Below are 24620 nucleotides of genomic sequence, written 5' to 3'. Positions count from 1 at the left end.
AATGCCATTGTGGTGGCAGCAGCCATCTAGAAGGAGATTTGTGAAGAGAGCTCCTGAATTCACCCCCAAACAGAGAGTTTCGGGTGTTGGATCATTTAGGGAAGTGTTCCAATGCCTCCGCCACTTTTGCACTGAGAGCCCTTAATTACCTGTCGCATTTCACAAGACTTCAACAGGACCTAGTGTCAGAAATGTCAAGTACGAAAACTAAAAAATGGCCAGCACTCCTTATGAGAGATTAGGTATAAATTCTTTAATAAATCAACAGTTGAGTATCCATTTTAGTGTAAAAATTACACTAAAAATAACAAAAATAACATACTGGTTTCGGCCTGATGACTTTCATCAGTGTGTTAAAGCAGAATACAATTTGCATCCATTAAACAGATTTTGTGTGTGTGTGTGTGTGTGTGTGTGTGTGTGTGTGTGTGTGTGTGTGTGTGTGTATACACACACACACACACACACACACACACACACACACACACACACACACACACACACACTTGAATCAGAATGAGCTATGGACATACGTTTGGTTTCATGGATTTGATTCAAAAACATTGGGATATTTTAATGGCCAGTGATAGGTTAAGTAATCTTGATTCTAGATATCGTTTTTCATTTAGAAGAGGTAAGACATTAGGGGGATTTTTCAACCATTATAAACATAGGACTCAGCATGTGAGTATGCTTCAGGGCACATTAGAGGGGGTTTGTTATTGGGCTGTGTTCCATGTGGTCATTGCACTTTTTGTAAATATGTTGTTAAGACAAAGGAATTTATTAGCAAAAACACCTTCAAGATATTTAATATAAAGATTTTGCAAATTGTGGCACGGATTGGGTCATCTATTTAGTTACATGCACCTGCTCAGCTTTTTATATAGATCAGACATCACAACCATTTAGAATATGGGTTTCAGAACATCTAAATAACATCAGGAATAAATGTCAGACTGATACTTTATATAAACACACTATTAAACACCCTACTGCACAATTTAGGTTTGTAGTTATTGACAAAATTGTAGGCAACAGGAACTTGAAAGCTGGTTGGCATGACATCCTTAATAAAAAAGAGAGAACTTGGATAATTAAATCGGGAGGTCTTTTTTCCCCTGGAGTGAATGAGCATCTTTAACTTGTTTAATTAGTTAATGGGATGGGTGGCCCTAATCATTCTGAAGGGTTGCCAGGCTGCTCTTCTCTGGAGGCAATCTGGGGTCGTCTGGCTGTCCACCCAAAAGATTAGGAGGCCATCACCTCAGACATGTGGGTGCTGAGAGTTATATCCAGAGGTTATTATGTTCAGTAAGGCCTATGGCTACTACTACAGCTTTGCTTTCTAGTGTGTCAGTAGACAATATTTGTGCAGTTGCTGCTTGACTGGGTCACCGCACTTTTGTTTCTCATTATAAGCTAGATATTCAGATCAGATCCAGGGTTTCTTTTGGTGCCATTGTGTTGCAGAATATCCTTCCTTAGTCCCTCACTGGAATTTTTCGTGGCTGGGGAATGTGTCCCACAGGATGAAGCCAGACAGAGCAGATGACATCAGATACTAAAGTTATATAGTTACTATACATACATACAAATATTTCAAGCAAGGGCATTAAAGCCGTTCTAGCCTGCCAATATAACAAAACAGTTGTTCCCATAATAAGTGTCCAAGCTGTCCTTAAAAATATCTAAATTAAGTACTTGGTTTAATGTAATTTTAGAAGTCTGTTCCATGCATCAGCTGCTGTCTCAGAGAACCAATTAGTAAACTTCTCATTCTTGCAGAATCTTTTACATAGTTTGTCTGATGATTCTGTACTTCTTTTTGATGACCCCTAACTTTCCCAGAGGTAGTCTCTAAATGCCCTATATACCTGAATAAGATCTCCTCTCTATATGAGACACTGTACAAGTTCAGATACTTTAGTCTTTCATAGTAACTTTTTATATACCCATGGATGACTTTGGTATATTTCCGCTGTACTCTTTCCAGTTTACTCATGCTTGTTTTTTATAAGGCTTCCATATTGTTCTTCCATACTCATGTTTGGGTCTAATGTAATTAATAAACAATGACTTCACCATTTCTAATTTCCTAGACTTTATAAATCTTTTTATACAATCTGTAGTTCTATAACTATCATTAACCAGTTGGTTGATATGATTAGAAAAAATCAAAACTGGATCTACCCATATACCCAGGTCCTTAAATCTACAGTTTCAGTTACTGTGTGCTGTATTAGACACCTTTTAAATTATGTCTCCTAAATCTAATATGCTTAGTTTTTGATGTATTTATTAGCATGTTATACTCCTGTGCCCAAATGGCCAGTTTAGTCAAGGTCTTTGCAGACATGCTGTCTCTGATACGCATGTAATCAGTTTACCCAATTTCAAGTCAACTGCATACAGATTGTAGAACACCTCGGATAAAAAAAGATTTTTGCCTTGTTTTAAAAGCCTCAAATAACACAGTCATGTGTAACCTTCTACATATTTGCAAAACATGTAACACCATAAATACCATCTCACAAGATCAGAACCTCCACCTTAACATAAACAAAACCTGTTGGCAGGATAGATACCTCACTTAAATAACTTCTTTCCTTCTGAACTGAGTTCCTATTTATATTAAGCAAAGTAGCTCCATAAACCTCTTTAAACACAACCTCGATGAGCAGATGGGTAACTTTAAATTCACCCCAAGACTGGGTCCTCAGTCTTTCATGGAAAGCGGGAGGAGTGGAATATTTGGTAGCAAGGCTACAAATCTATCCGATCAATGGCATAGTAATAAACTATGAACCTATGAACTTCATAACCTGTCAGTGATAGATTTCAGTTTTTTTTGCTTATAGATGCATACATTGATCCTCAACAGGCCACATCAGAAGACTATTCAACAATCGCAGTGTAACTGCTCTGTGGACTTAACCTGCCTGTCTGTCCCCTGAAATGAAAGCCATCTTCTGTGCACCCCTCTGATCTTAGAGAATGATGAAAGTAAAATTGCATCTGGCCACAGACAGTAATGTATTTCAGTTTTGTGCTGACACTCAGACATAAAAAAGCACTTTGACTGTTAAATGGAAGTATTTAACAAAGAACCTGGCATCTGTTTGCAGTTTTTTTTTTAATGTTGTGTGCATAATACCAAGTTTCATCATGATTCATTAGAATTTGTAAAGCAAATAACTAAATTAAAGCAAGATAGTTGTAGAGAAGAAACCACACAAATACATCTTGGCCTTATTTAATGCCCTCAGACTTGTGGCTTTCAAATTGCAGTCTTGTTCGCACCCTCGTCTTTCTCTGCTCTCCAGTTTGACTGCCACAGACTGGTTGTCACTTGGTTCTGTGGCTGCTTACTCTTGTTTTATTATCTTTAATCTCCCCCCCCCCCCAAAATGCTTGCTGCTATTCCATTTCACTTTATGAATACTGGATAGCCCCAAAATGGTGGCCAAAGTCTCCAATTTCACTCTTGGTCGTACTAGCAATCACTCAATGTGATCACTCCCCCTTAAGTCATCACTGGAAGTAGAAGACTCAGAAGTACATCTGCCTTAACTGTAGGTCCATTTTGTGATGAGGTGAAGTATGGAGAAACAGGCTAGACACATACCAGCTTGAGAGCATGAACTATCTTGATTGAGCACAGACACACTTATGAGCAGGTTGTAGTAGCATGCAAAAACAACAGCAATTCTGAAAATGCTTACAGAATAAATTATAAACTAAATTCACTAATAAAAATAAATATGTAATAGCCGAAATATGAATGGATATGTGTGCCCTTTTGTGACCAATATGCATATCATGTCTGGTTGCATGCTTCTGAATGTTTTATGAGCATGGAGTCTTTCTCTGTATTTCCTTTGACCAGAAGAGCCATGCTGTCTTAACTTCTTATATCCATCCATCCCTCTTCAACCCCCTTTTCCCAATTCACACATGAGGTTGGGGTGTCACTTTCAACAGTGACAGTCATCTCGAGCCAAGGTTTTACACCACTGGGTGGCTAGCCCTACCGCGGTAGTTCATCTGTACCACTCACTCACATACACCGTCGAACCTATAGCCAGTTTAGTGTGTCCAACCCACCTACTGCATGTCTTTGGAATGTGGGAGGTGCAGACTCCACACAGAAGACACCCCAGCCGAGAATTGAACCGGCAAACCTCTTTCTGTGAGGCGACTATGCTAATATTTACATTAAAATCCTTTCAATATGATGCACTTATAGAAAGGTAATTCTCTCAACCATTCAGAACAAAACTTTGTTGCCACCATTTTATCAAGATGAAAGGAGACATTTTTGCCTCTTTACATACCTGCTGTTTAATTCTATTTTAATCACAAATCATCTTTATTGTCTTCTAGCTGACATTAACTATTAACATCTGGAGTATATTAAAGAAAGGTGTAGGTCCAAGGACCAACTTGTTCTTACGTTCTGTCATTTTCACCTTATCCTGGTCCACCAATGTATTCTTCAACGAGGTTATCTTTAAATCTGGCCTGTACCAGCCTGTAGTCCTCTTGGCCCACAGTTTTGGGTTACCAGCTAATGGTTGCTCTTAATCTCCGTCTGCATACAGCTTTGTTTTAATCTCCATCTACACTTGCATCCACTCTTCCATTCTTAGCTTTGGTTGGATACCTTTAGCAATTCACCAGGTTTTTGTTTTGTTCAGTGAGTTAGCCCTGCTGGGAAGCTCCCTGTAAAGAGAGTGAATGCATTATAGTTAACCTAGTAGCAGACAAAAAATGATTATGCAGTTATAAATAAAATAATATTTACACTGTTACATGTATGTACAGCTGTAGCAGATTACTGTTACTTTTAGAAGGGAGTACTCCACTGAGTCAAATTAAGTAACAGAATTGTTATTTAAAATATGGCTGTGTTTACATTCTGGAAGGTTCAGTGTGCAGGCACTCAGAGAATTTATTGTAATTTTTAGTGTTTTCTGTGTGTTGCTTGTAGCCCTTTGAGGGTAGTAATAGCTCTGCAGGAAGAGGCCTTTTTTTCCCTTGTTTGAAAAAAATGGCTTACTGCAGCCTACTTTAGCCAGGATTTGTTTACCAGTTTCATAGTCTGGATGTTTTTGACCTCCCAGGTATTACAGTTAACATTCAAAAACCATGTAACAGCCTAGTCGCGTATTGATCCTTCAAGACTTGACGCCATACTTATTGAAAATAGAGTTTTCCTGTCCTCGGACTAAATCTGATATCCTGCTAGTACGTATTTCAGAGTTACACACACATACCACAAAAATGTTTGGTTGTGGCTGTGGTCATTCTTTGGGAGGCTTTTCCTGCAAGGCCTCGTGTCTTGGCTTATCCTGTTTTCTGTACATGTCCTGTCCAAGTCCTTGGATAGATGATTTAATTTTACTTGCCTGTTATGGACATCTGTCCTGAAACACAACCCACTCAAAACACCTTTCTGAATACATTACCTGCTGACCTAGATTATTTAAAAAGTATTTGTTAGTTATAAAGAGTAAGCAGTATAACACATCTTACATCACAGGTAGTAAGTATGCTTACTCTTTGTCTATCCTTCTTTTGAGGTGGCTGGGGTTCTTGAGAAATACATGTAGTTTCTCACTGTTCATATATGTCTAGCCCTTATCAGGTTGTCCTCATTGAAGTTTCTTGTGTAGGAACTGTATTAAGGAAGAACGAGGGAAGGTTATACCACTCATTTTAATATTGACTGTCTTTGAGGCTACTCTGTACATTAATGGTACTGTCGATGAATGAAAACTCAGCTACCCATTGGGAAATGCTTAGAAATGTCTGTGTAAAGCATTTCTGTGTAGGTGTCATCCTATTATTCAATGACAGAATGCTCATGAAAATCATTTTCCTTTATAAATCAAATAAATCTTATTGCTAATGTTCTTGTTTTTTTAATTGTTTTAAGGATGAACTGTCCACAACTAAACGAAGTTATGAAGATCAACTGAGTATGATGAGTGACCACCTATGCAGTATGAATGAGACATTATCTAAACAAAAGGAAGAAATAGATACCCTCAAAATGAGTGCAAAGGTAAGCTACAATTTTGTAATATTTTTTGAGTCTTCATCACAGTGGTCTTGCATATACATGTGCATTCCTTGTCTGAAAGAGTAGAGCTTCTGTCATCACTTTTCCACTTGGAGACAGGTTTATCATCATTTACAGTTTAGCGTACGTTTAGTTCTGTTACTGTCCTTTCCTCCCTTTTCACTGGTTGGTGGCTCATCTCTTTATGTACTACCCTCTTCACTCCTGCATTGTATCATTGCCCTGCATTTCCCTATTTAACTAGTTCCTTGGAACAGGGTTATGCACGAATTCCATCTTGAGTTTACCCACTGCAAAAGTGGCACATCATGGATCTTTGCATGGACCCCGTAAGCATTGTTGAGTGGAGCTCAGACCCCATTTCCACAAATATAAACATCCTGTGTGGTTGTGCCAATTCTGTGGAAAGGAGCTAACTCAATGAGACGGTCTTTCTCTGAGGTGTCTCCCAGAGGTTTGGCTTTTTTCCCTACCAATGTACCTTTCTTTAGTTTTATTTTTTATGTTACTCGGATTCCTTATGTTATTGCTCATTAGGTTAAGTCCTCGCTCTTCTTTCACCCCTATTCAGTTTGTTGCTGTGTAACTTTTGATCCCTATCAGGATTAGTATTTGAGCTTTAATATTTTCTATTATTGGATCTTGCTCCTTACTTGGTCAGGTAGAGTTCCCAGCTGTTTTGTAATCTGAAAGCCCAAGTTTGATTGCTTCTGCTCGTGTACTCTCCCAGTGGTCCTTAACACATGTGCATCATGGGTGGTGCAGTCCCGCATTCCTTTCTTGTCACGTCCAGTGTTTTATTTCCTTTCATGTTTCTGTGTTTTACATATTTGAACAATGTCATGTGCCACGTATTCAAAGTCCTCATTTGCTGATTCCACAAGTGGAGCCATGAGTTCAGCAAACACCATCATTATTGTGTCTTCCAGTTCTCCTTCCCCCTGTCCATTTCTATTTCAGTTTATCAACCTCCTCTTTCTCTGTGATGTCTCCTAAATATTTATAAATTAAGCCAGTTTGACCTTCACTTTTTGTATCCTTTGGCCACTGCAGTGATGTAAACGGGTAAAGCCCTGACTGCTTGGTTAGCTTAGCGGCTCGACAACTGAGGGAGCAACAGGGGAGGCATGGGCGTTACCATCCCAAGATGGTGGGTGGGTGACATGGGCATCTCTCACAGTGAGCCGTGGTAAAAACATTGTGCATCGGGAGGCATAGTCCTGGTGGTGGAAGGATGAGTATGGCTGAGCTGCTGTGGAGGCAAGGTGATATGCTGCAGTGTCCTCCATTGCATTCCCACCTACGGATGCTACCATGTATCACCAGGGATAGGGAAATGGAAGGTAGGACTTAACAGAAAATGCCCGGCAGCCACTCCTCAGGATGCCCTTAAGCTCCAGGATTGGCCCCAGTAAATATCAGAGAAATTCTGGGACACTTATGAGTAGCTCACAGCCCAGGTGTGTACATAGGGCACTGAGTAGGAGTGCCGTAGGATCATGCAGAGACACAAAAAACATCCAGACTTCCCATTTTATGGACAGAAGCACTTCTTTTAAATTTATCCGTCTTCATTCCTGTACCATATTTTTTCCAACTTTGTTTAAATATCTCTTCCTTTGCTGTTCTGTTAAGCCAGTTTTTATTCTTTCATTCCAATAGTTTCTCCCATATCTCTCCTCCATTGAATAAAGTTTCCCCTTTCTCCATCTCCATCTCCTTCATGACGTTGTTCAGCTTAATTAATCCATGTTCCTCTGGTTTTTCCCCAGTCTTCACTCTCCTCCAGAAACTTTCTTCCATCATCCTTTCTAAAACATTGTTTAGTTCTTTCTTTTTTGCATTAGCTTTACTAGTCCGTTTCCTGCCTTTTGGGTTCTTTCTTTACCGTCCATGGGTGGATGTTATATGGGAGGACATCTTTCAAGGTTAGGCCCCTCCGCCCAGCCGCCTGCTTCCCTTCTTACCTTTGATTCCTTTTTCTGCTGTTTTAGTGTTCCTCCCCTTCCATAGGAGCCTTATGCACACTTTTTAATTGCTCAGTGATCTTCATTGGTAGGAGTATCTAAATATATCATTTCAGGTGTCATGATGATGATAATGATAAGTGTTAGCTTTGTTCATCCATTTATTCATGCCCTGCTCTGTTTTTTTTTTGTTTTAGCACCTTATAATTTTCTTCTTACTTTCTTTTAACTGTGCTCATCAACTGCAGCCCTATTTATTTTACACCACGGCTTATGTTATATGTCTCTTAGTATTATTTTCCCTTTTTTTGTTCATGTACTAAGCCATAACACTTTCTTGATGCTACAATTCTAATCTCACACTCATCTTGAATTTTTCTTATCACCATCTTTTGTGCTTCTTCCACATCCTCTGTCAGTACAATACGCTTTGGTTATCTATCCTAGGTGTTTCCAAACTCTCTATACCAGTGTTTACATTATCAGTATGAAAAGAAATGAGGAGAGAGGGCATCCTTACCTTATCTCTCTCTTTATCTGAAAACAAGTTGAGAAGGTAAGCAGCCTCACTTTATTTACACTTTTCTTGTGGGCCATCCATTCACCTCTAAAATTCCTTTTGTATAGCACTTTTGATCCAGTCTGCAAGTCCATCTCCCATTTCCGTCCCTTCTAAAATCATCCAGAGGAAGGGTTATTTTACAGAAACAAAATCTTTTTATAGTGAATAAGATTATTCTTGTTTTTTTTTTTTTTTATTTACTTGATTCACATTTTTCAGGCATCTTTGCACTACCTACCAGTTTCCTTCCACCTTGGATGAAACCTGTTCTTACAAGCTGAATTACTAAAGTCTGGGCCATTACCTTAACTTGTAAGTGTTAACTTTGTAATGTAGAAGAATAGAGCCCTGGCTACATGACCCAAATTGAAATAGTGTCTTAGACAATGGAAGAGACAGGTAGGGAGGATGGCAATGAGCAGTCGGTTGTGACTTATCCAGCCTGGGGGAAAGGAGTGGTAGTTTTGGTCAGCAGATCTCCAACCAAAAAGTGTAGGCTTGCCAAGGCACGTAAAGGCCATGAATGGTTTCCTGGGATTGGTTGTACTGAGTTGGAGATGATGTTCCTCAGTAGCTTACGTGGAAGCACGCATATGGTAATGAGAAATCATTTACAATTTGTGATTAAAAAGAGCCAGGATGCAGATGGTTTCATCATTTTTTGGTGGTACTTCTTCTACTACTCTTGTTTTCATCTGTTGTAAGTGGTAGACTTTTATTTTCCTCCTTTCATTAAAAGCCATGACAGTGCTTCCTTCAGTTTATCCAGTAACATCTTATAAAATTCCAGTGTGCCTTCTTTCAAGGCCATTGCTTTTCTTTTTATTTATTTAGCTTATTTATATCTTCCTGTGATATTTTCCTTATACTAGCTGTATGTAAACATTTATTTACTAATTTTGGTTTTGTACAATTTTTTATAGCATTCTACCAGAGGTTCTTCTGTTTCTTCTTCCTGTTCTAGAATATTCACATTTTCCCCATTAATTTCTCTATCGTCTTACTTTTTTTTCATTAAATCTCTGCAGTACTGCATTCCCCATTTTCTGTCCTAGTCCTCACTGTAGTTAGTTTCTTATGATTATTTCTGCTTCTGTTTCCTTTGTTTTCCACAGATCTGTTTTCCAGTTTACCCTTTGTTCCTCTTCTTTTTGCCTTCCTTAGGTTCACTTTGGGCATTAATTTGGATTGCCCTAACTGCTTTTTTGCATTTTGACCATATCTTATTTATACCTGTCTTTTGCAAAACCATCATCTTAACTGTCACTTTGATTCTGTCATGCACCCTCCTCTTCTCTTTCTTGTTTATCCCCTTTTTTTATTTTTACTGCAATTCCTATCTCCTTTCTGTGTTTCCTCACATATTCACGTAAGGTTTCAGAGGTTGAGGTCAAGCGGGTGATGTTTTACACTAGAAGGTGGTCTGTTTAATAGCTTGTTGGTTGTAGATGGTGGAGGTAAATTAGTGTGGAGGTGTGTGGTTGGTCACTCAGATTGTGGGTGGAGTGTATACAGGTATAAAAGTAGGAGTACGGGGTGTGGGTGGGAATTGAGGGTGTAGGGTAGGGGAGTGGAATGAGCCTGAGCACAGCGAGGGTGAACGTAGTGGGTTGAGCTTCCAAGGCTACTATCTGTGGAGTGAGCCGAAGCACAGTGAGGGCGAACAGAGTGGGTTGAGCTGCCAAGGCTACTGTCTTACAAAAAACTAGCAGTAAGTACCTGCAGCTCTCTGACACAGTTGTTTAGTTACTTGAATGTTTTGTGAAGACAATAATTTTTTTATATCTGTAATAAAGAGTTGTAAGGTATTGAGAGAGGCTCCTTGCATGCTAGTTTGTGGGGAAATATTTCTATAAGTTAAGTTTCGGGGTAATTGCCAGCAGGGATGAAAACACAATATTTAGTGAGAGATCACAGAGCTGGAGTGGGGGGGTGTATCAGCGTTTCACATTATGGTGATGAACAGGGAGCCCTTGGACAAAATACAGTTATGCTACAGATGTTCTTCGTGTTTCACTGTTGCAGTCATCACATTTGAGTTATCTGCCTGCAGGTAGCCCTCAGCCATCCTGAATACCAGAGTCTTGGGATTTCTGCATCGGATGCTGTCTCTTCTTCCATGACGTCAGGTCGTCAGGGGTATAAAACATGCAGCCGATGCCATTACATCAGTCTTTCTTGCCGTGCGGTGCCCGAAGCAGAAGCAGTTCGCAAGTGCCGGTCGGCCGACTCCTGAAATTTTCATTTTCGAGTTTCAGACCTGAAGTCTTCAAAAAGATAAGTACCCCGTTTGGGATCCTTTTTTCCTTGCTCTAACTGATGTCAGAAAAAATTAATAATTGTCTTGCCTGTGGAAAGCAAATACCTCATAGAGATTTTCATTCTTACTGCGTCACCTGTTTAGGCCCAGACCACGGCGTCCGTTGCTGTCGGTTTTGTGCCTTGTTCAACACCCAAACTATTCATCATGGGGCTATTTTTGTAGCTAAATACTTTAGTTCTCGATCTCTGTACTCCAAAATGGCTTCATTAAGCTATCCGACTACCGAGCTTCCAAAAAAAAGTAAGGATAAAGACAGAGACAGACCGCATAGGTCCAAAACTGCCAACAACGCTTCCGTTAAGCTAGACGCCAGTCCGCCGGTACTCAATGAGGCACTTTCGCAGCCCATTATACCTGCTTCTACAGATTCGCAGGCCTCCGCTGAGACTCATTCGGAGTCCAGTATGCCGCGACTTCGACTATGGAACCTGCAGATGTCTCTACCTTGGATGGGTCCGGAGCCGCTGTGCAGGCACTGGCTTCTGAGGGTGTATTCAGGCCTACGGATTTTCATATCAAACCGGTGACTTCATTTCAAGCAAAGAATACTAATTCCTCAGGCCTAAAGTTCGCACTACACCTAGAAAACCGGCGACCAAAGCACATTCTCAGGCTCACATGCCTCAAAAAACAACTGATTAGAATGGCTGAAGACCTTATTACCTTAATTAGGGGAAGCCAGCCTTCCCCCTCTAAGAGACCTAGAACTGATTTTCCTTCTGATTCTTCTGATCAGGAATTTGATATCTCTATTCCTTCTGACTACCAGGATTTACCCTTATCTACTTATGAGGATTCTGATGCAGAGGATTCCATTCCTTCTGCTTCCCCTCCAGAAGATCTTTCTTTTGGTGAAACCTTGCGTACCCTTAGGGAACATTTCCACTGGGAAAGCCAAGACTGTTCACAGTCCAAAAAGAGACTTGGGGAATTTTTATACCTGCCTCAGCACAGGCCTCTAGCTATCCCTCCTGTTATGGAGATTGTGGATGATGTTTTCGTGGAATCCAGCCTTACCCCAGACACCTTGTCCCCAGCTCCAAGGAAACCTGACAGGTACTACAGAGTACCTGACTCTCACAAATTCCTCTTCAAGTATCCTACTGCGGATCCAGAGACCATTTCCCAAGGACCTAAAAGCATTAAGGCTACTAGTGCCAAAAGTCCTAGCCATTCTGACAGGGATTCTAGGGCTTTAGACAGATGGGGTAAGAAGGTATACACCTCTGCTACTATGGCCATTAGGGCTTTAAATTGCCATTTTCATATGTTAAAGTATCAGCAACATATTATGGGACTAATTAAACAGAAAATGATGATTCCTGACTGTGCTGAACACAAAGATTTACAAGAGTTAATGCATTCTGCTGACCAAGTTGGTAAACATACTTTGCAATGTGGTTTTGATGCTTTGGAAGCATCTTGCAAGGCTGCTGTCATTGGGTCTGTACTTAGAAGACATGCTTGGCTTAAGGAACAAAACTTGCCAGATCACGTTAAAGCCAAATTACTGGATGCACCCTTAAGCCAAGAGCACCGTTTTGGCAACAAAGCAGAAGACGTTCTTAAAAGAATGGAGGAAAAGGCTAAATCTATGCAAACTGTTTAAGATTTTTTACAAGTACAGCCACCTAGATTCAAGAGGTATTGGCCTTCAAAGAACTGGTCCTTTCCAGTACTTCCCAGGCCTTCTCAGTCCAAACCCAGGAGTAGCAGACCACCAAGAATTCAGTCTCAGACTATGCACAGATCTAAGCAGTGGGGGGGCTCCCACTCCCGGAGCAGGGAGTAGTAAGCCACCCCCCCTATGGAAAAATTGCACAATGACTTAAACTTAAGGTTAACTCTTCCAAGCCTTGCTCAACTACTTGCACCTTTAGGGGGAAAGCTCGCCCTGCATGCAAAAAACTGGGAATTCATTACCCAAGACAAATGAGTTGTAAACATAGTTTGCAAATCAGTAGAAACAAAACGAATAAACCAGGAAACAACAGCTCACGGCCAAAGCAATCACAAGGACCTGGATACAGATGATGTGCTGCAAAAGTTCTCTTTATTCACTATTAACATCCAACGAAAAACAGCTCTCCAGAACAAAAACAAGAAATATAGTCAAGCGCTTTCGCCCGGGCTCTCCCAGGCTTTATCAAGACAACAATAAATGGGAATGTACTTCCTTTTTATATGTTTGCCTCTTCCCCAAATTGTTCAATTATATTGTTGCACTTCATTAATTAAATTTTGTTAATTCAAAAGCCCCTTGGTATTTAAAGTCATCCTAACCAATACTTTTTCAAGCATTTTCAAAGGCATTACAAAACATTCTAAAAAACATTCTAACAAAACAACAATATGACCACATACTTTGACAACATTTCTTAACCACAATTAAAGGTCCCGTAACTAATTTAATTCATAGCATGCTATACCTATAAAAATTTTTGTTCAAAAACCTAATTAATAAAATAAAATAGATATGGTATATAACCATATAAAAAGGAAGTACATTCCTATTTATTGTTGTCTTGATAAAGCCTGGGAGAGCCCGGGCGAAAGCGCTTGACTATATTTCTTGTTTTTGTTCTGGAGAGCTGTTTTTCGTTGGATGTTAATAGTGAATAAAGAGAACTTTTGCAGCACATCATCTGTATCCAGGTCCTTGTGATTGCTTTGGCCGTGAGCTGTTGTAAACATAGTTTCCCAAGGATACAGATTCCACTTCCACTCTCTCCCACCCCAAAGTGGATGGCCAGACCTCCTCCAAACTGGTGGGCGGAGGCCCAAGAACAAGTGCTCTGTCTCCTCAACATCAAGGCTATTCAACCTGTCCCAGCAGAACAAAGGGGACAAGGTTTCTATTCAAGACTGTTCCTGGTTCCCAGAAATGAAAACTCCTGGCGTCCTATCCTGGACCTGATTATCCTCAAAACCTTTCTGGTGGTTCCAAAATTCAAAATGCTAACTCTTCAACAGCTTCTTCCTATGCTAGCCAAGGATGCCTGGCTAGCAACCCTAGATTTAAAAGAAGCTTATCTGCACATCCCAATCAGGGAATCTTGCAGGAAATACCTACACTTCAGGGCAGGCTCCATGCACTGTCAGTTCTCTGCACTTCCCTTTGGCTTATCTACTGCTCCCAGGGTATTCACAAAGTGCCTAACTCCAGCCATTGCATTTTGCAGGCCGAGAAATATTCAGATTTACCCATATTTGGACGATTGCCTGATTCAGGCAGAGAGTCAGGACTTGCTATTATAGCACCTGGCATTTGTAAAGAGACTTCTAACTTCACTGGGATACAACATCAATGAGAAGAAATCACACCTTTTACCCTGCCAACAGATTGTATTCCTGGGAGCAAATTTGAACACAACTTCTCAGATGGCATTCCTCACTACAGAGAAACAAGTTTATTTGACAACCTACTTCAAACTACTGGCCACAAAAATCCAGCTATCTGCGAGGAAAATCCTGCAAGCCCTGGGGTTCATGGCCTCTTGCATTCTGCTTGTTTCATATGCAAGACTGCATAAGAGGAAACTTCAGTGGTATCTAAAAAGTCTATGATGTAAACATTCTCAGGAACTGGAAACAATGATTCCTATCATTCCTTGCCTAAGGGCAGAGTTCCTTTGGTGGGCAGAGGCCTGCTACCACAACAAGGGACTCCCTTTCACCCTACCCCCTGCCGCCCAAACTCTAACAACAGACGCATCAGATTATGCATGAGGGGGCTCACATGGCAGGGCAGTGCATTCAGGGCAAATGGAACCCAATAGAGATGCACCTGCATATCAATCAAAAAGAAATGTTAGCTGTACAGAATGCCCAGACAGCCTTCAAAGACCTTATTATGCCAGGACAACTGTTGGTAAAGACAGACAACCCCACAGTTATGTGGTACATAAACAAGCAGGGGGGGCAAGCTCAGTTCCTGCCGGGCAAGCTAAATTCACTGGCAGACGACTTAAGCAGAAATCTCATGGATCCACAAGAATGGAAACTGGAACCCAAAATATTCAAGCTCTTGAGGAACAAATGGGGGACTCAAGAGGTAGACCTGTTTGCCTCTCCTCAGAACTACCAGTTGAACAAATACTGCACCAGAACTCCCCACAGTCAAGCTTGGAAAGTGGATGCCCTGTCCTTCACCTGGGAAGGCCTCTCAGTTTATGCCTTCCCCCCTCTGTCACTCCTCTCCAAGGTTCTTCTAAAGATCAAACAGGACAAGCCAAGGGCAATACTGATTGCACTGGACTGGCCACGCCAGCACTGTTACCCCCTTTTGCGCAGTCTGACTGTGCTACAACCATGGCATCTGCCTCAGACCCCTTCCCTGCTGTCCTAGCAGTCGGGCCAGATTCTGCACCCTCAGCTTCAAGCCCTGAACCTTGCAGCCTGGCTAATTCCTTGAGCTCACTTCTAGCAACCCTCAGTAAGCAGGTTCTGGATGTCATTCTTGAGGCAAGGAGGCCTGATACTTGAAAATCCTATTCAGAAAAGTGGAAAAGGTACTGTTCCTGGAGCCAGTCTCAGGGGATGGACACAACGGTGCCCAGCTTACCTCATATTCTAGATTACTTAACAGAAATACTCCACAAGGGCCTATCTTTCTTTTCAATTAAGATTCATGCCTCAGCCATATCAGCTCATTATAATACTGAGCCACCCCTTTTTCTCTCATCCACTGCTAAAACAATTCCTAAGAGGGGCCAAAAATTAAGACCCTCCCTCCCAGGAGAGCCCCACTCCCCAGCTTGGGACCTTAACTTTGTGTTGGAAAAACTTACTCTTCCCCCATTTGAACCAGCTGCTACAGCAGAATTGCAATTCCTTTCTTGGAAAACAGCTTTTCTTCTAGCCATCATTTCTGCAAGAAGGGTGTCTGAACTGCAGGCCCTTATGGCAGTGGAACCCTTTATTATCTTCCACGCTGACAGGGTTTCCCTCAAGACTAATCCATCATTTTTGCCCAAGGTAGTGTCTAGTGCGACTCTGAACCAATCCATTCATTTGCCTACTTTTTTTCCCTAATCCACAGAATAAAGGGGAAAGGATACTGCATTCTCTGGATGTGCACAGATGGCTTAGATTCTGTTTGGACAGGACTAAGCCTGTCAGAAAATCTGACCATCTGCTAGTCAGCTTTGCTGCAGGGGCAGAGGGGAAAGCCATTTCAAAGCAAACCATTTCCAAATGGATCGCACATTGCATCCATTTTTGCTACAAACACCATGGAAAACCTACCCCACAGAGCATAAGAACAAATTCCACCAGGACTGCATCTACCTCTACTGCATTCCTCAGAGGAGTCCCTACCAGGGACATCCCTGAAGCGGCATACCTGGAACTCTGTACATACTTTCACCAAGCATTACCACTTGCCTATTTTTTCTAAGTCCAAGGTTGGATTTGCCACCGAAGTCTTACAGGGCCTGATTGCTAGCCCTAATGCTGTTTAACTACCTCCACCCTTCCTTAGCTTTGGGAATCAACCCAAATGTGATGACTGCAACAGTGAAACATGAAGAACATAGTACAGTTGTGTACACTTACCATAAATGTAGATGTTCGAGTGTGTTCACTGTTGCAGTCCTAGTTACCCTCCCTCCAGCCCCCTGACTTCTCTTGTCTTTTACCTATCCTTTTTGCTTGGTATATATTATATCATGTGTATTTGCTTTTTGCTGGGGGGATCCATACCTTATATTTTCTTCCTATTATAGGGACACCTGACATCTGGGGCAAGAAAAACTGATGTAATGGCGTTGGCTGCATGTTTTTTATCCCTAACGACCTGATGTCATGGAAGAAGCGACAACATCCGACGCAGAAATCCCAAGACTCTGGTATTCAGGCCGGCTGAGGGCTACCTGCAGACAGATAACCCAAATGTGATGACTGCAACAGTGGATACACTCGAACATCTACATTTATGGTAAGTGTACACAACTGTACTTTCTAATTAGTTTAAACAAAAACGTACATTGTAATCTGGGTCCGGAAGACACTAGAGAAACTGGTGCCTTAGCAAGCACTCCTTTAGCCTCTGCAAAATACCCTTTACTGTTGCTGTTTTTTTTGTATAGTTGAGGTTGCTGGGGTTTCTTTTACTGATACAGTTGCTTTGCTGTTTGATTGGATAATATTAGATTGTAATCTGGGTCTGGAAGCCACTAAAGAAACCATTGTGCTATCAAGCACTGCTATAGCTTCTGCGAAACACCCTTTGTTGTTGTTGGGTTTCTTGTATAGTTGAGGTTGCTGGAGTTTCTTTTACCAATAAGGTTGTTTTGCTGTTTGGTTGGATAATACTATATTGCAATCTGGGTCAAGAAGACACTAGAAGAAACCTTTGCATTAGCAAGCACTCCTTTAGTCTCTGCGAAACACCCTTTGTTGTTGCTGGGTTTCTTGTATAGCTGAGGTTGCTGGAGTTTCTTTTACCAATAAGGTTGTTTTGCTGTTTGGTTGGATAATACTATGTTGCAGTCTGGGTCTAGAAAACACTAGAGAAACCTTTGCATTAGCAAGCACTCCTTTAGTCTCTGTGAAAGACCCTTTGTTGTTGCTGGGTTTCTTGTATAGCTGAGGTTGTCTTGGTGTTTTTTGGCTGCAGATTGGTTGGTTTCAGGTAATTCTTTCTTCTGATGTTTCTTGTTTTTTTTCCTATTTAGCAGTAAAAGCCTGAAGAACTGATTTCCTATGACAAGGGTTAGGCTTCTTATGATGGGGGGGGGGGGCTAAGCCAATTCCCTATCACATGAATTCTGAGTAGGGAACTCTAACCTCTGGAATGCTGCCAGTGTGGGCTTGTGCAGGCACATAACCCATATGCCTCTAACGCACTGTGAAATTGAACATCTACTGATACAGGTAAGTAGGACTTGTGCAACCGTAGTTTACTGCTGAGACACAGAATACAGAAAGTGCCTCAGAAATGATGCATTTAATGCACTGCTCGTGGTTGCTGAGTGGCATGGGACACAGATTTTAAAACTGGGATTATTACCCTTCAAGATCTAAGAATTTGTATACCGAGTATGAGCATGTCAGTGTTTGTGTAATGTTCTCGTTAAGTGTAAAACATGTCTTGATAGTCATACCAAAGTTACTGAGTGCTACTTACAGCCCTGTATTTTAATTGAATGTTAAACCATTATTTTGTACTTGTATAGTCTGCTGTAGTTTCATGTGTGTACAGCTTGAGTAATGTATTTATAGCTTGAACAACAGTCAATTTATTGGCAACCTGAATGACTGAATTAATTAATAAATGAATTATAACTGCAGTATGTAGTGAGTTTCCTTCAAGTTTATTGCACTCGGTATGTATTATAAATTATTTTTGGAGCTTTTGTTCCAGTGACTTATCTGTAAATGGTTTTGGCTAGCTGGATCTCCCTGTTTACCAAATACATAATTTCCTCCATAAAAGAAAGGTTTCTTATTCTGACTGGGAAAAAGCAAGAGAAGAGGGGATAAAACCTTTCTTTAATGGGCATGCGTTTGTCAATATGCTGGCATGCACTGATGGTGAAGATTTATTGCCCCTGTGCTCCGGTGAAAATATGGTAGGATTCCTCATAAGGTAAGGGCCTATTGACTCAGATGCTGTCACAAACTAAGAGTTAAGGTAGGCATATTGTGTAACTAACCTACTTAACAGGGCTCATTTTTTTAATCAACACTATGAAACAGATGCAAATTTCTGATTAATATCTAATCTGAAATCAAAGCAAAGATTGCCCTGATAATTAGGGCCTCTCATTGATGAGTCTAATGTGAATCCATAATTAAACATAGTATTCCTTCCACTCCTTTGCAGAATTTTCTCCAGAACTATCAGATAAATGGGCATGTGTGCTTGATGTCACACGCCACACAAGGAGAGTGAGCTTAGCCCCTGATCTTGACATTTTTTTCTGCCATTTACACACATCATATTTCAGTCCTGATAGTTTAATCCCTGAAGCACTTGAGTTTTCACAGTGGTTGTACAAATGCAAAGTTATGAGTCAGCACTTGCAATGGCACACTTCTTCCTGCCTGCTGGAGGAGCACATTCAAAGCACTGAGAAAATTCTGGACTATCTCATACCTGGAGAATGGCAGAATTTGAAAGTGACCAGTGTGGGAATTAGCAGGAGGTTTACTTACAGAAACTTAGATATTTACAGGAACACCATCAGAAAGCTAACAGAATGGAGTGCCAGCAATGATAACACAGTGATGTATGTGGGCATTTTTCAGACTCATCCCTGGAGCACTGTCTGATTAAGTAAGTGTTTTTCTCAGGGTCACAAGCAAATTGAGGCCAAGGGAATCAACCCATGGACCACAGGAAGCAGTTCATTAATGATTTGTAGCCATAATCCTATGCACAAACTGCTAGTCAAATAAAGTGTCACCCCAAGTAGCCACTTTGTGGGTATGTCCTGAGGTGTATGTACCATGCATCCTTTTAGTGATTGGATAGAGCATGCTTGCTGTCTCTGTCTGTCTGATCCTGGGAAATTTCAATTGAGTCACCTGACTGTAGCTTAGTGACAGCACTCAGGATCAAGAGCTCCTCTCCCCCAGCTCCAGCAAAGCTTAGGAAGTTTGAATTAAGAGGGTTTGCTGAATCATCTCATACCAGGGTTAGTGTTCTAGACCTGAAGCTTCATGCTGTTGTTTGAGATCTGGTTATCTGTCCTTCTGGGTTTGAGAATGCATCTAAATGTTACTACTTATTCTTGGATTTTTCCTTCCTGATGGATCTCCTGCCCACCAGGTCTGTAGTGGTGGACTTCATCCACTAACCACAATATGGATATCCCTTTCCCGCAGCCAAACTATTTACAGATTCTGATGAAGGACACTTCAGTAGCAGAGTGGAGAGCCACCTTAGCTTCTACAGAGTTCAAGATTAATGGTCCCCTAGAGGGGAAGTCTACATCTATCAGCTGATGTTAGGTGCAGTCCTCCTAGCTTTGAAGAGTCTGACAGGAGAGCTGTTTCCATGCCTCTTATTTGGTCTTAGAAAATGTATGTCGTATGGTGGCTAAAGAAGCAATGGGAGTTTTTTTTTTCAATTTTTATTTTGCCCTATCCTTTCCTTTTCCTGAGGAGTGGGCAGTTTGCAGGAAATTGAGCTCAACAGTGTATTGATGTATATGCTTCCTCCAAAATCACCTAAGCCTTCATATTTTTGCATAGTTCCAAAAGAACATGCTTCTGGAACTGACTCCCATCACTTCTCGGAGTTGTCTCAGGTTTTTCCCAGCCCATTCTCTTAAGGTAGAAGAGCAGACATTGTCTGCCAGCCCTTCACCAGCCAGCTGTGTGGCACCCAAGCCACTAATTAGTCTTAGGCCACATGCATAAAGACAGATGTGCCAATTGTTTTGTGCAAACTAAGCAAGGGGACAGGAGTCCCTGTGCAAAGAGATATTGCAAGTCTGACAGTGGTCCATAATCTGTGGCATCTCATAAACTCAGAAGGTTCACATCACAGGTGAAGTGAACATGCTGACAGGCTCCCTGAATCACTTTTGTAGTCCTCTGCTCGAGCCAAGGTTGTGGGAGTACTTTTAAATTCAACAGTTTGTCGCTCAGAAGAACATGTTTTCCCATGCTTCTCAGCACAGCAGAGCAAGAGTGAGATAAGAGGGGATTCTTTTTCTGTCCTGTTGCAGAGAGAATATGTCTGTCTTCTTTGCTTTCTACCTGATTTAATTGCTGTTCACAGAATTCAGGAAAGACAGATCAGAATTTGTCTCTGCTGCTACTTAGTGGCTTCAGGCTGTCAGGTCCATGATGGTACAAGACCCCCCTCCCCCAAACTGCAGGTCCCTGTGGCTGTGTGACAGCTAACTCCTTCTCAGATCCTAATGGTTGCTGCAGAGACCCGCTGATCTCACAGAACTATTAACTAAAATCCCAGAGGTGACTGAAGTGTTGAAGAAGCCTTACACCCTACAGACATGCTCTGACAGTTGGAAGAAATTCTTCATCTGTGTTGAGTGGCATCTTTTGCTTTTGCAGTCAGCCAGCAGGCAAGGGCTCAGGATTTATCACCCATCACCTGTTTGAAAGTACTACTGTGTAATATGATCCATTATAGAGCAGGTCTGTAGCCCAACATCTTCTGGTTATATAGTCCCTTAGAAGGGATTCTATTTTTCTTCCTACCTTTGAAGAATCTCCTCCCCTCATTGGCACTTGAACTTCATGAGTGACAAACTTGCCAACATTTTGTTAAAATCTTCTGCTTAAGTGGGACTTTAAAGATGGCTGCACACTGATCAACCAGTTGATTAGAGTTCTCCTAATGTGAAAAATCAAGATTTTGGAAAAAAAACTTGAATTCTCAGTTTGGGTAGAAATCAGTTATAGGCTAAGTTGCTACACTGCCTGGATATCAGTAAAAAGCAAATATGGAGAAAGTATGAGAATATAAATGATTAAGGAGAAGAAACGTCACTGGTGCGGAATAACCCTCACATCTGTTTAGCAAAAGGGAGTTCAGGTTTCAGCTTTGGCCCAGGAAGTGGCTTCCAGTAATTTATAGGAAAAATAAATCAAATGCATTCAGAGGTGTTTAAAATAAGTGAAACACAGGAGGAATATGTAAAGTCAAATGACAACAAACTAGAAAAAATAGGTTTAAGTAGTTACTCAGATGAGCTGATAAAACTGCAGAAATTGAGGATGAATTGAAGAAAAGACCGTTTCAATACGAGGCTTCTTAAGAATAACTGTTTAAAAAAATAAAGTATACTTAAAAAAGCACACAAATAACCTGTTTTTTCGCTGCTATATCAGAGAAACTGTAAAGAATATATTGTATTTTTTCATGGTAGAAAAAAGCAATTGGACTGGTATTCCACAAAATGATTTGTTAATTGAAATGACACATGGTGTGTATGCTGCAAAAAAAGGACAAAACAAGACTTTGTAGAAAATGATTATTCACTGTAAACCAGGCAGAAGAAAAGCATGTTTATTCTTGCAATCAGCAGATATTAAGAAGGTGTGAGATGGAGGATCAAAGACCTTTTTCTGAACTCCAATAAAACTAAACTTCTACTCCTCTCTCCCACTAGTAGATCCACCACACTTTCATTCTCTGTTACATCTAACAATGGTACCACTATTTCCCCAGATAATCGCACCAAACTGCTAGGGGTTATCATAGACAATAATCTCAAATTTGACCTACAGGTCAACAAAACCATACATACCATCAATAAGAAGCTTGGATTACTGTATAGAAACAAGACATTTTGAACCCCACTGGCTAGGACTGCAATCGCCAAATCACACCTACTCTTTACTCTTTTATATGCCTCACCTGTACTCTCAAACCTCAACAAATCTGAACTAGGTAAACTGTCCCATAGCTACAATCATATTGCCAGATTTGCCACTGGCTCCACCTATAGAACCCACCACTGCCAGTACCTTAAACAACTAGAGTGGCTAGAACTGCCCAGCTTAATTCAATTCAATCAACTCTTAATAGCGCACAAAATTTTGTACCACCCTGAGGATACCCCCTCACCTAAAAATATTATTAAGCCATATAGCAACCTAAGATCCCTACGGTCAGCCGATAAACTACTGGTCCAAACCCACAAAGCTAATAACTCTGCTGGTGAATCCCTGTTTGCCAACTTAATTGGCAAAACCTGGAATTCGATGCCAAACTATATAACCCTACAATGCTCCAAAAGTCTCTTAAAAAAAAACCTCAAACAGTATCTCAAAGTGAATTGGCTATGCCCATGTACCAACCCTGATTAAATTATAAACTAAAATCATATTCTGCAATTGTTATAACTTGTAAATACATGACCAATCTCTGCTTCCAATCTGATGTCTCTTACTTTTAATTGTCTGTCTATTAGAATTGCGAGTCTCTACTAGGGAACACTACTAACCCATTGTATATAATCACTTAGTTTTTATAATTGCTAACTTCTGTGTAATCTATGTAAGTTTGTCTATGTGGAGCTTTTCTCCTCGGGCCTCTGCTGAAAATGGACATGTATCCAGTCAGACTATCCCAGTAAACAAATGTAAAATAAATGAAGAACAGGCCAAGGAGGAAGTAAACATATTTACCCAGCAAAGAGCAAGTCAGAATGCAGAAGAGGACTCCACTTCTCATTCTGTTGACAGTAGCAAAGCCCATAGATAGAATTTGCCAACATTTTCCATTATTCTAAAGTAAAATTATTGAGTAACAGAAAAAAAGCCCAGGAACTGATTAGGCAAATTACACGAAGCAGAGACTAGTGTTAGATGGGCGAAATGATGAATAAGAAGGACAGCATTAATGTGAAATTAGGAAGTGAATGGAAGAATTGTGAAGTGTCATTTTCATAAAATGCAGCTGGAGATCAGAATTTTGCTTCTGCAGAAAGTGACTAAACAAGACTGTAAGTTTGTTGACTGTGCTAAGTTGGTGGGATGACTCTAAAGCATAATTCCCATCCATCCACCCACCCACAACCCCTTTTTTTCCATTATTCCATATGGAGATGAGGTGTCACATCAATAGTGACAGTCATCTAAAGCCAATATTCACACCATCAGGAGACTAATTCCCACTTTGTCATTAATATCTTGAATGACAATGAAGGGATTGTAGATGTAACTATTTAAAAATGTTCTTAATAAAATGTGTGTAATGCCTTCAAGTAGAGTGCATGTTATATTGTAAAGTAGTTATTTGTAGTATGCATAAACATTTTAAAAGTGAGGTGGTGGTCTCATCAGTGACTGTTGTTTATGCTAGTAATAATAAGGTAAGATTTTTTTTTTCTTAACAGTAATGTATTCATGAATTATACTGTAACAAGATAAATGCTGAAAATAAGTAATATAATGTTGTGATCTTGGGCTGCTGGGCAAAGAGGAGGTGGAGGTATATATTATGTTCTTAAGACAAGGATTTTTCCTCCTAAGAAACAGGATGGAAATGGAAAATATGAAACATAGTAGTTTTCGTGTATTTAAAAAGATCTGTCTCTTGCATCAGTAAAGCTGTATTTCTTTATCAACAGCAGCCAGCAGCTAGAGACAGAGAGTCCAGTTTCAGGTAGTTAATGAGAAAATGACTGAAGAATATCCCCTGAGGCATTTATGTAAGAAATATCATGATTAACATGAATTGGCAAACAGTTCAGTGAAAATAAATGAACATTTGATACTGAGAGAAGTAAATGCCTTTGTAGGATGTTGCAGCCTTAGTACTTGTATAGTAAATATAACTGTGTAATTTAGCTTATTCGTTTAAGGCTAGCTAGTACATGTTGTCTTAAGGCTAAAAATCAGTTAACTGAGAGCATGCAAACTGCTTTTTACATCTTGGAGTGAACATAGAGATAGGGCAAGAACAAATGGTATCTGTACAAGGAGGAACAGAGGCACTTCCAGCGTGATTAAACCTAGCTTTAGAATAGGTAAAGCCTGTGGGTGTAGCTGTCTGTTTTGGGGCAGCTGCCACTATATGTAGGGGTAACTTCCCTTTTTGAAAGTTGTATATAGTTGTATGTGTTTGCTGTGAGTTAGAAGGAAGTTTCTTGTTTCCTGAGTGTTTTTATTGAAGCAAAAAAGTATGGGAAATGTGACGTGGTTTCATACAGAGATGAGAAGCAGTAACTGCACACAAGATTTGCCTGCCAAGCA

General features: G+C 40.5%; 1 protein-coding gene across 3 annotated transcripts in view; it reads left to right on the top strand.

Annotated features, from left to right (window-relative positions):
- PPP1R21 (protein phosphatase 1 regulatory subunit 21) overlaps window positions 1-24620 on the top strand; it is a 1169673-nt gene that overhangs the window by 1124440 nt on the left and 20613 nt on the right. For all 3 annotated transcript variants that reach the window (XM_044055342.1, XM_044055334.1, XM_044055351.1), the window contains one exon: window positions 5942-6070. In XM_044055342.1, coding sequence (XP_043911277.1) covers window positions 5942-6070 — 129 coding nt within the window. The remainder of the gene's footprint in view (window positions 1-5941; window positions 6071-24620) is intronic.

This window comes from Protopterus annectens, chromosome 1.part2 (assembly GCF_019279795.1).
Source record: "Protopterus annectens isolate FY-2018-M chromosome 1.part2, PAN1.0, whole genome shotgun sequence".
Taxonomy (NCBI): Eukaryota; Metazoa; Chordata; order Ceratodontiformes; family Protopteridae; genus Protopterus; species Protopterus annectens.
Note: the sequence above shows the minus strand (reverse complement) of the source record. Positions and strands in the feature narration are given on the sequence as shown.